This window comes from Trichosurus vulpecula, chromosome 4, assembly GCF_011100635.1.
Source record: "Trichosurus vulpecula isolate mTriVul1 chromosome 4, mTriVul1.pri, whole genome shotgun sequence".
Taxonomy (NCBI): domain Eukaryota; kingdom Metazoa; phylum Chordata; class Mammalia; order Diprotodontia; family Phalangeridae; genus Trichosurus; species Trichosurus vulpecula.
In genome coordinates this window covers 9,322,500-9,335,195 of record NC_050576.1, presented here as the reverse complement: position 1 = coordinate 9,335,195, position 12,696 = coordinate 9,322,500, and the positions used below count along the sequence as shown (strand labels likewise).

The 12,696-nt window shown below is 38.9% G+C and overlaps 1 protein-coding gene across 3 annotated transcripts in view; it reads left to right on the top strand.

Moving 5' to 3' along the window:
• The window catches only part of LRRC7 (leucine rich repeat containing 7), a 442,956-nt gene that overhangs the window by 343,465 nt on the left and 86,795 nt on the right, over nt 1-12,696 (top strand). For 2 of the 3 annotated variants that reach the window (XM_036753704.1, XM_036753705.1), the window contains exon 20: nt 2,500-4,180. In XM_036753704.1, coding sequence (XP_036609599.1) covers nt 2,500-4,180 — 1,681 coding nt within the window. Of the gene's footprint in view, nt 1-2,499; nt 4,181-8,731; nt 8,882-12,696 lie in introns of all 3 variants that reach the window. The other variant, XM_036753706.1, reaches the window with a different exon arrangement.

Here is a 12,696-nt window from a genome sequence, read left to right as displayed (position 1 = left end):
CTTCTCCTTTTGCCTTCAATCTTTCCCAGCATTGGTGTTTTCTAATGAGTCCTGTCATCTCATTATGTGGCCAAAGTACTTAAACTTCAGTTTCAGTATTTGACCTTCCAATGAATAGTCTGACTTAATTTCTTTAAGTGTTGATTGATTTGATCTCCTTGCTGTTCAAAGGACTCTCAAAAGTCTTCTCCAGCACAGCAATTTGAAAGCATTGATTTTGTGGCGCCCAGGTTTCCTTACATTCCAACTCACAGCTATACATTACTACTGGAAAAACCCTAACTTTGGTCTTATAGACCTTTGTCAGAAAGGTGATGTCTCTGCTTTTTTAGTATGCTGTCCAGACTTACCATAGTTTTCCTTCTAAGGAGCAAGTGTCTTTTAATGTCATGGCTGCAGTCACTATCTAGAGATATCTTTGAGCCCAAGAATATAAAATCTGACACTCCTTCCATTTCTTCTCCCTCTATTTGCCAGGAAATGATAAGCCCAACTGCCAAGATTTTAGTTTTCTTGTTAAGCTTCAAGCCAACTTTTCTACTCTCTACTTTCACCCTCATCAAGTGGCTTCTTAATTCCTCTTTGTTTTCTGCCATCCCGGAGTAGCATCATCTGCATATCTGAGGTTGTTGATATTTCTCCCAGCAATGTTAATTCTGGCTTTTGATTCATCCAGCCTGTCACTTCACATGATATACTCTGCATATAAATTAAATAAATAATGTTACGATATACAGCCTTGTTGCACTCTGGTCACCAGCTGTCTCATATTCATAACGATGCTATTTAGGTCATACTTATACAGTCTAATGGTTTTCCCTATTTTCTTCAATTTAAGTCTGAATTTTCCAATAAGAAACTCATGATCTGAGCCAGTCTGTTCTGGGTCTTGTTTTAACTGACTGCATAGAGCTTGTACACCTTTGGCTGCAAAGTATATACTCAATCTAATTTCAGTATTGACTATCTGGTGAAGTCCATGTGTAGAGTTGCCTTTTGGATTGTTCTAAAAGGGTTTTTGCTATGACCAGTGAGTTATCTTGACAAAACGCTATTAGTCTTTGCCCTACTTCTCTTTGTACTCCAAAGTCAAACTTGCCCGTTATTCCAATTATCTTTTGATTCCTTACTTTAGCATTCTAGTCCCTTATGATGAGTACATCTTTTTATTGTTATCTCTGGAAGATGTTGTAGATCTTCATAGAATGATCAACTTTGGCCTCTTTGGCATCAATCGTTGCAGCATAGACTTGTATTATTGTGATGTTGAATGGCTTACTTCGATATGCTATCAAATAGATATCATTCTGCCATTTTGAGATTATACCCCAATACTGCTTTTCTCACCCTTTCATTGATGACTAGGAGGGCTATGAGGGCTACTCCATTTCTTCTAGGGGGTTTCTGCCCACAGCGGTATATTTAATGATTACCTGAATTAAATTTACCTATTCCCATCCATTTAAATGCAATGACACCCAAGATGTTTAATCCTGCCATTTCCTGTTTGAACACATCTAACTTACCTTGGTTTATAGATCTTACATTCCAGGTACCTACACAACATTGATCTGTACAACATCAGACTTTCCTTTTATCACCAGATGTATCTGAAGCTGAGCTCCCTTTCAGCTTTGGCCCAGCCACTTCATTGGTGCTGGAACTACTTGTAGTTTTCCTTTGAGGAGCTCCTTTTCCAATGTCATCTTTTTTATCATTTTGTTACTGTCCATGGGGTTTTCTTGGCAAAGATAGTGGAGTGGTTTGCCATTTCCTTCTCCAGTGAATAACCTTTTGTCAGAAGTCTGCACTATGACCTGTTCATCTTGGATAACCCTGCACAGAATAGCTCGTAATTTCATCGAACTATGTAAGCCCCTCTGCCATGACAAGGCATTGATCCAGGAAGAGATATTTATATATGCACATGTATATACAGATATATGTGTATGTATTTACAATTACCTCAAGAAAAATATTTTTAAATATATACATTCTTATATGAAATACATATTATATACATACATGTACACATATATTGCTGAGAGTAAATTTCAGATAATGTTTTGGGTAATTTTGGATCACTGGGATACCAGTTAGAAATAGTTGACCTATTTTATTTGAAGGATTTTATTAACCTAAAAGGAACATTTTAGATTGTCTTCCATTATATAATTTTTTGTCCTTGGAAAATATGGCCAAACATGTGCATATTATGTCCCAATAAAGTGTTATCATACATTTACTTAACATTCTGAGTACCTGGGTTCTGAACAGACATTGTTTAGAGATTACACGAGTTTGTTAGATGAGCCAAGATCCTTTAAGAGTTCTTTCCACTTACGTAGCTGATCATCACTGTCTCTCCACTTGTCCTGGGTGAATGACCAACTAGCTGTATACATACAGTATGATGGCATTTTCTGCTGCTTGTTCATTCATTGATGAACACCAAGCTAATTATCACTGTAATATTGCTTCTTTTTATCTTCTCTGCAGGATTCCGCAGCCTTTTCCACAGCCTATCGACTCAAAGCCATTACTCAGCCAACGTGAGCCTGTGCCACCAGGGAACTTACCCCCGCGTCCTGAAAGACGTCCGATGAGTGAAACATTCGCTGATCACTGGAACGATGGCTCCCATTATGATAACACAGGGTTCGTTGCAGAGGAGAACACAGCAGATAATGCCAACAGTAACCCTCTGTTAAGTTCTAAATCTAGAAGCACATCTGCTCATGGGCGTCGGCCTTTGATTAGACAAGACAGGATAGTTGGCATTCCCCTGGAACTTGAACAGTCTACACATAGACACACACCTGAATCAGAAGTGCCTCCTTCCAATCCTTGGCAGAATTGGACCCGAACCCCTAGTCCTTTTGAAGACAGGACAGCTTTTCCTTCTAAATTGGAGACCACCCCCACCACCAGCCCTTTGCCGGAAAGGAAAGACCATATAAAAGAACCAGCAGAAATAGCTAGTCCTTTCTCTTCAGGAGTACCTTGGGAGTATCATGATTCGAATGCGAACAGGAGTCTCAGTAATGTCTTTTCTCATATTCACTGCCGCCCAGAGCCTTCCAAAGGTGTGATTCCAATTAGCAAAAGCACAGAGAGGCTTTCACCATTGATGAAAGATATAAAGTCCAATAAATTCAAAAAGTCACAAAGTATTGATGAGATAGACATTGGTACATACAAGGTTTATAACATACCATTAGAAAACTATGCATCTGGTAATGATCACTTAGGGAGCCACGAAAGGCCAGATAAAATAATGGTGCCAGAGCATGGCATGCCCAGTATGTCTCGTAGTCAATCTGTACCAATGCTAGATGATGAGATGCTGACTTACAGCAGTAGTAAGGGGCAGCCACCGCAGAAGCCCTCTGTGACGAAGAAAGTCTATCAGTTTGACCAAAGCTTCAATCCACAAGGAGCAGTAGAGGTGAAAGCAGAAAAGAGGATGCCACCCCCTTTCCAACAGAACCCTGAGTATATTTCCCAACCTGGTAAAACTATGGCGAAGGATCTGGTCAGTCCTAGAGCTTACAGAGGCTATCCCCCCGTAGAGCATATGTTTTCATTCTCTCAGCCTTCTGTTAATGAGGAGGCAATCGTCAATGCCCAGTTCGCAAGCCAGGGTTCCAGGGCAGGATTCCTAAGAAGAGCCGATTCTCTGGCAAGCTCCGCGGAAATGGCCATGTTTAGAAGGGTCAGTGAACCTCATGAAGTGCCCCCGAGTGATAGGTATGGCAGGCCTCCATATAGAGGAGCTCTGGATCGCCAAAGCAGCGCCTCAGTGTCTGAATCCCAGTTCCTCAAAAGGAATGGCAGGTATGAAGATGAACATCCTTCATATCAAGAAGTGAAAGCCCAGGCGGGAAGTTTTCCAGTTAAAAACCTTACCCAAAGGCGGCCATTGTCTGCAAGAAGCTACAGTACAGAGAGTTATGGTGCCTCCCAAACCAGACCAGTTTCAGCTAGGCCTACTATGGCAGCTCTTTTGGAAAAGATACCATCTGACTATAACTTGGGTAACTATGGTGACAAGCCATCAGATAACAGTGATTTAAAGCCAAGGCCCACTCCTGGGAAGGGAGAGGAGAGCTGTGGGAAAATGCCTGCAGACTGGAGACAACAGCTGCTTAGACATATAGAAGCTAGAAGGTTAGACAGGGTATGTTTGGCATTTCTCTGTAAGAATATCATCGATGCCTCTAGTTTTACATTTTCATATTTTTGAGTACTTGTAGTAAAGCATGAACTACATGACTGAATAGTGATGACCAAAATCTGCTTTGTGTTTGCGTTAATGGGAAGATGACCACAAAGGGTTACCTACCAATGACATTTTTTAAATAACCTATTAGTATCAGCTATCTGGGGATAGCGATTTTCCAAATTTGGCCTTGGTCTTCTTGGTGGGGGGAAAAAGTCAATGATTCTATTTTGGAGAATTGTCTCTTTAAGACCACTAGAGTACATTCCTCTCCCAGGGCTCAAAAAGGTGCCCTAATAGACCAAAATGTGTCATTACACCTATGAATAGTAATGACTTCATTCACCCTTTTCTCTGTAGACTAATTATGTATAAAAGTCAGGCCTATTTTGTGGAGACCAATTTGTATTTAGTTAAAGCTAGGGGACTACTTAAGTTATTGCTTATAATGAATAATAAGCATCCCAGCAGGAAATAAGAAAAGAAGTCAGGATTCAATGTCTTCCTACCCATTTCATTTCTTTTTTTAATTGCATTGTTGGTTTTATATAGAAGGAAATATTTAGATCCAATTTTTAAGTCAATAAAAATAAATGATGATTCTTTGAGAAGATCAGAAACTTAGAAATTAGCATGTATATTACAAGAAATAAGAAAATTCATCCAGATTCATTCAAGCATGAAGTCACAGCACAAGATGCCTTATGGTATGATTTAAGAGGTTCAGATTTGTCTGGGAACTGCTGAAAATCACTTTGTCTTAGAAATTGAGATCTATCCAGGAGAAATATGATGTTTCATTCCATAGAAATTAATGAAGTGAGTGAAGGATTTCATAAGGTTTTGTTTGTTTAGTTTCAGCATAGGTCTCTGTAAGTGCTCTCTACTGAAAGATACTTAAAGGGGGTGGTTAGTTGTTTTTGATTTTCATTTGAAAAAAAAAGGATCTCTTGTTTTTCTTGGTTAGTTTTGGTTACTCAATGAAAATTGTTAAACCTAGAAAATGGTGGCCTTTTCACTTACTCTGTTTTAGACTGTAGACGAGAAGAGTATGGCCCATGGCCTTTACAATGTAGTTCTTTAATTTTAGATTCCATATTTTCAGAGTTAATTCTTTTAAAGTCATTGTATTATTTGTAACATTTCTGTCATGGCTACATTACAATCAGAGTTTTTGTAGGGGAAAAGAAAAAACAAACAGGAATTTGGGAATTAGCTTTTTTCGATGTGGGAATCAGTTTTGCCTTATCAAATATGTCATCAAAATTTCTGTTTCAAATAGGTATGCTCATTCATATTAAAGGGAGGTTTTCAGACCAAATCTGTTGATAGGACACATTTTGACCCTGCCTTATCTCAAGTAAATCCTTTCTCGGCTCTATGCAGACAGATAACATGGAGAGAAAAAATGTTTGGGGCCAAAGAATACAGTATTATTTGGATGTTATTTGGATTTGTAGATACAACCATACATTAACAGAGTGAGCCAGTAACAGAGGTCCTAAGGTCCTAAGAAACTTTTCAGTGCTATTTTTGGATGAATAGAGTAGCATACAGTTATCTGGGGGTGATAGGAAGAGGAATGAAAACAAACAACAAGAAGCTTGGGTGATCTAAAACCTTGTTGCCCCTGATTTCATAGCTAGAACTTCCAATGAATGATAAAGTGACATTCTCTAGAATCAGCAGAGACCAAATGAGTGGAAATGGGGATGGGGATGGAGAAGTAGGCAGTCTGCCCCATTCTGGGAAAAACTGACTAAAAATGCATTTTCCATTTATCTGGTATAACCCTTTTTGTTAGTGAACATGAATCTCACACTAACTTTCTGTGTTATATTCCATAAGCCTGACGTTCTTCAAAGGAACTAGGGTAGAAATTGTTTTCAGCAGCTTCTCTTTTAGTTCTAAGAGACTAAAATGCCTCAGATGATGTGAAGGTATCCCAGGTCCTGGCAGCTGGGAACAGTTGTCTTCTCCCTCTTATTCCTCCATCTAAACAAGGCACACCCCTAGCCATTGAACAGCCATGCTACCCAGCCTACCTACCTTGCTCCTAAAGATGCTCAGTTAATTCCAAGCAGTGAAGCTCAAGCTCCTCTGTGAAGTCCATTCTAAGGCATCCATGCTCTTTGGAATTCCCTGTATGGCAAGGTTACAGCAGAAACATAATGGACTGCTCCTGAAATTCACCCAGGTCTCTAGAGTGAGCCCTGATGACCACATTCCAGAGTTCTTTGTTCATTTTGCAAGAAAGAGAACTTCTGGAGTTCTGGTCCTCCAGGGAGCTAGACAGCATCCCTGGTAGTGGAGAATCAATGTTTTCCTTGGAAGGAGAGTTACAGAAATAAACTCCAAACCCAACCCCAAACCCTGCTTTCCCTACTGTTTATCCACAGAATGGATAGTCAACATCTTTTGACATTTACCTATTCCTTCAAATCCCCTGTCTTCCCTCACCCCTAGCCATACAACAGTTGTTAAGGACAGGAGTTAAAACACTTTTTATACAAGGAATTAGGGTAACTAAAGGAATCATTCATGCTCAAATAAGTTGTTTTTCATCCCTTATTAATCTCATTTTTGAAGTGATGACATTAAAAATGACTGGGTAGAAGAAATTATCTGAGATAAAATATTTCCATACAAGGTACCCCAGTAGTCTTAGTGCACTACTTTAGTAGTACTGCACTACTCAATATACTCAAAATAAAATATTTCCATACAAGGTACCCCAGTAGTCTTAGTGCACTACTTTAGTAGTAGTGCACTACTCAAAAGCTACTTTAGTAGCTTTTGAGACTCCTCATATATTAGTGTATTATAACTAAACTACATTTTCATTTTGGAGTTCAGGATTGTTAAGGATTAGTACCTCGATAGTGACACTTTCCAGAATTTCACCATCAGAATTAGCATTTCAAGTTCCAAATCATATGTATACAGTTCTGAACATTTTATTAAGAAAAATGGATGGAAAGACTTAATATAATTTATTTCTGTGACTCTGAGTAAGAAAATAGTTTAAAGTGGCCGCATCTATAGATGAAAGATCCCTGAGGTTGAAGGCAGTGAGTGCAAGATTGGGCATTAGGATGGAATTTCAATCCAGGCTTTACTGCTCACTCCCTTTGTGGCTTCAGACAAGCCAGCCTTCAGAGGCAAAGGACTTGTCTAAGGCTACATCTCTGATCCCACAGGCTCTCAAAAGTATATCCTTAATCAACAAGGTTTGGTGCTATTTTCTGAGAGAATCCTTAACATGTCAGCATTTTAAAAGGAATATTCCAGTGCCCAAAATAACTTTAGATTTACTCCTTGATAGTCATCACTTCACCTGCCATTTCTGATTTCCAGAACATATGCATAAATATTTTGCTGTAGCACATTAATTTGTGGATAAATTATTTTATAACTCAATGAGTCAGAGTCCTAAGTCATACTAAGAAATAGAGTTCAGTTCCTCTGCTTCCATGTAAGTTCATATAATTTTATGGAAAGAAAAACTAGAAAGATGTACATGAATGGGAAGAGAATTGCTCTAGGAATCAGACAACATGATCTCTTGTGCCACATCTGACATTAACTCTTTCTGTGACCCCTAACAAATTGTTTAGTCCTTATGGGTCTCAGTTTCCTCAAATATCAAATTAGGGGATTGAGTTATATCCTAGTCCCAAAATGACAAAGAGTTCTTTGAAAGTTCTGCTTGACTTGGCCCTTTCCTTTGCTCAATTAAGCCCATGTCAAAAGAAGATGGAAAGGACAAAGAAAGGCTGTGTCTATACCTAATGAATTTGACAATTTTAATTTAATCAAAAATTCCGTCAGACAAGTGGCCGATTCAGTCAATTTAGTTGACTTTGTTTTTAAAATGCCATTTATTCTCATTGGTTTTTTCACCTTTCTTTGTATCCCTCTCCCTGGCACTGTGCCTGCCCCATAGGAAGTGCGTAATCAATGCTTGTGGACTCACTAAGTGACTTGTTGGGTCTCTAGACACTAGGATAATTATGACTGTTAATTTTAGCCTGTCCAGTTTTCTCACTTTAAGTCATAATTACAAACTGGGATTTTTAAAGATATTTGTATGATAGTTTCATTACTGGGAAATCTCTAGCACTATTTCTAAGTGATAAAACTGGGGTTTCACTGTGGTTGGAATTTGTCAAATTAATGTGTTGTGCCACAGATGAACAACAGTGGGTCAGAATGGCCACTACCACAATTTTCAAAAGATAATTTTATGTCATTGACAGTGATCAGCCAGTGTACAGCAGAACGGGTCATGTTTGCTTTCTGTCTTTGCCATAGTTTTAGATGGTTTCATTCTGTGTATAACTAACACTGTTACTTGTAAGCTTCCGTCTAATTCAGTGCATGTTTCAAGAAACAACTTCCTGTTGGCCAGCCGAAAACTTATACTTTAAGAATTTAGACATGTTCGTGTAATAATGTGTTGCTGAGCATGTGTCCACTCCCTGTCACGTGATTATTTCCTCTACTCAGAATGCTGCTTACAAACACGCCACAGTTAACCTTGGCATGCTGCACTCTGGAGGGTTTTCGGCCGTGCATGCAGGGAGAAGCATGACTTTAAACTTGCAGACTAAGTCTCAGTTTGAGAACCAAACACACCAACAGCTACCTCTCCAGCATGTAAGTATGGACCAGCCTTGATGGGCCAGTGTCTCCAAAGCTAGTTAATGTTGTTTGTTCCCTCATGTTCTCAACTCGTAACAACGCCTTGTGTTTCTTTGGTGCTCCTCCACTGTCCAAAAAGCATCAGGGCCAATATGCCTGATGGGAACAGGCCATGCCATTGAACCAGCTGGCTGTCAGTTCCCAGCTGACAACCTTGCTTTTTGGATTGTATTCAAGCTCATGTGGCTTTGTGTGTTGCTTTGAGGTCCTTTTATTTTATTTTTAAGATAGAGTTTTAGCTTTTGTTGATGATGCGTTCTGGGAACAGAGCTAGAATTAAAAATGTGTTTTGAGTTAATTAGTTTAAGACAGGCATTACATAGTAACCTTAGGAATGATATGCCCAGTGTGACATTGTCACTTGGTAGGAAAGACATTGATCAGGAAAGCTAAGTTGTAATTCCAGCATTGCCCCTTACCAGCAGTGTGACTTTGGCCATTATCAGTTCATCTCTCCAAGCCTCAGTTTCCTCATCTGTTAAGTGAGGGTACTGGACCACATGATGATCCCTTCTGACTGTCTCAGGGGGCAAGACTCAGGGACAGAAGTTGCAGAGAAGCAGATTTGGTCCAATGTTAGGGAAAACTTCCTGGTAATTAGGACTTCCCAAACGTAGAAGTCATCATTTGAGGGCTGGGTTCCTCCTAATTTGAGGTCTTCAGGTGGAAGCTGAAAGCTCAGTCACTGAAAACATTTTGAAGGAAATACCACTTCAGGCACAGGGTAGGTGTAGTGGCCATCCAGGGCCTTTCCAAAGCGAGATCTTGGGGATCTTTGAATTATCTGGTTTTGCTGCCCTTCAGCAATCCTCTCTGCCACAGAAGGTAATGAATATATGTGAATTATTGTAAAACATGTTGGGCCACAGCCCATCGGTGTCTGTTATTTTCTGGCTTTTTATTAGGTGCTCCAGATAGCAACTTTAACTGTCCAATGTCCTGCAGGGGACCCTAAAGAATTACCTCAGCATGAATTACCATACACCTTAAAGATGTTCTATGTCTGAAGTGATACATATCTAGGATATTTCAGGGCCTATTCAGGCACCTGAAATACCCAAGAGGTATGAAGATACCCAAGAGGTATCTTCAAAAGTTGCATTAATTTAAAACCCAGGAATCCTTCAACTCTTAAGAGACTGGCTGAGTCAACCCTTCAGCATCTGCATTAGTAGAAGTACATGTCTATGTTGAAGAGAGGAGCAGAGAGGCTAAGAATGTGGAAGGAGGTACAGAGAGAGAAATAGAGTTATGTTTTTTATAATCCCCCCAAAATCTGCTATTGGGACTATAACCTATGACTTATTCAAACACGTTCACCTTCCTAATTAAATCACTTCAGGGGCATTAGCCTTACAGTGCATTCTGTGAGTGCCCATGAGCTAACTGCCCTGAGCTGGGCCTAGAAAGACCCTCAGGGCAAAGTTGCAGCTTTCTATGGCTAAAGCACAAATGGGAGAATTCAGTCCATACCTGGATGATCGAAGACCTTTGCACTGTTTTGCCAAAATGACTCCATATCTGAATCAAATGCTACTAATCTCTACTTCATTGAGTTTGCAAATGGTATGTCTGGTAGAGTTCACGAATCTTCCTAATGTATCTTAATCACTAATACAAAGTAGTTTAACTACTGGAAAAATATTCCTAAACAAAGCTAGCATAAAACTCTTCAAAGAAGATCTTAAATCTTTATTTAACATAAGTTTTCCCAAGTTTTCCCAGTTCTTCAAAAAATTTATATATAACTATAAAGCTAAATGAGTTAATCACCTTGTGAAAAGCTCTTTCTGAGTTAGAATTAATCTATTTTGTGTACTTGCTGTATTATTTATAGAGTACACATATTTATGCATTATACAGTACAGATAAGGGAATGAAAATGAAACAGTCATTCAGATTTGGTTACTCATCCTGCACATATCAAAATTCTTCACTGACTTTTTATTAGATAACAATGGCTTCAACTTCTGCATAAGAAAGCTACTGTGCAGTATAAATTATCTATAATTTTTTAATGTAATTGGATCCATGCAAACAATATCTATTGAAAAGATTTCAGCAAGGGTCACATTTGGTGTGGGTTTAGTCACATCATAATACTGTGGGTTACAAAGTTTCAAAATTCATAGCTGTACTCTGTATAGATTTTACTCCGTTTATTATTAATTGCCTATCTTTCATGAAGAATTATAAAAAATGGCATTTAGCATACACATTTGATTAAATCCTCATATTCTAATCTAAAGCTAGACAGGAAGGTTGATGCCAGTGAGGGAACCAGTAGAGCATGCTTTTCCCATCCCTGGTGAAATGCTAACTTTGACCAAATTGGAGAATAGGTGAGAAATGAAATTGGAGTTTTGCTATGATTTAGACAGAAACTAGAGCCAAAGTTATCTCTGTGTTGGCCGTGAAAAAATTGCTAAGTTAAAGAATAGTGTGAGATTTCAGAGCTGGGTGTTTACGTGAATCACTCAGCTATCTTCAAGAACTTTGGGCAATGTCTGTACCCATTCCAAGTTACAGTCCAGTCTTCATTGAAAGAGGTCCCATGAACCCTGTACTCCATGCATTCTTACCAAATTGGACATAGTTCAGAATATTCCCCAAAATTAAACTAGCCTTCTCGAAATAGTTTTGAAATGAGAGAGTTTTTCTTTCAAAACCTAGAATTCAAGGGTTTGGTTTTGATAGACCATATCTCCTTTCATATTTCATTGTTTTTCTTCAGTTAAAAAAATAAACCTCATTTCATTTTAGGCAGGCAGACAAATGGTGTGTCCAGAGTATTACAATATAATTGCATACACCCCCTGTGACTGGCCCAAACACCCATGCACAAAGATGACTCAGATTTCTCAAACTCACTGGGTCTATTTGGCTGCTGTACATTTGGCAATGCTCCTTGTGGCTTACCAGGTGGGCCACTTTCATCTGGATCCAATTCAACAAGCCTGGGTCAAATGTTTGCCTTTCAAAAGTAGCTCCCATTTTGGCAAATAAGCCTCAGGTTGTTAGTTCTCCCTCCTTTCACACAAGAGCAACAACATTCTCTGTTTTGTTGGGGTTTAGTTTGGCTTTCCTTGAAAATCTACAATGAATGTGACTCCCTTACGAAAAAGCAGCCACTTTCTTGGTACTGATAAAAGAAATTTGTTTCAGAGAACTCCTTTAATTTTGGTATTCAACAAAACCACCTTTAAAATGTGCCTGGGAGGACATGAGTTCAAATCTGGCCTCAGACACTTGACACTTACTAGCCTTGTGAACCCGGGCAAATCAATTAACCCCATTACCTCACCAAAAGAAAGTGCCTAACTACTTTTCTCACTGGGTCCTAGAAATAGAGAAGAATGTGCATTAAATCTGTCATTCTAGTTAGGGGACAGAAAGATCTCAGCAATTTATACATCAGCAAAAGACCTGGATTATCATGGGCTTAAAAGTTCCCTCGTTAATCTTTTTCACTTTTAAGGGATTTTTACATTATGTGATAATTATCTCGCCCACCTGTAGAAAGAATGTCAATGCAGCCAAACAAAGCAAAGTAAAAACGTAATTAGCTCAGAAGTTATAAGGAGAGATGAAACCCACCCAAAGTGGGAGGATCAGAAAGAAAAGGTGCTTTATTGAATTATTCAGATAATTTTGTAAAATGCTGCATTCTACTGCTTAGCCCAAAGAAGATGCGTTATCCAGACTTGACAGAGACCAAAACAAAAAGAACATGCCAAAAGGGGAAGAGCAAAGTTTTGACTTACAGTGTC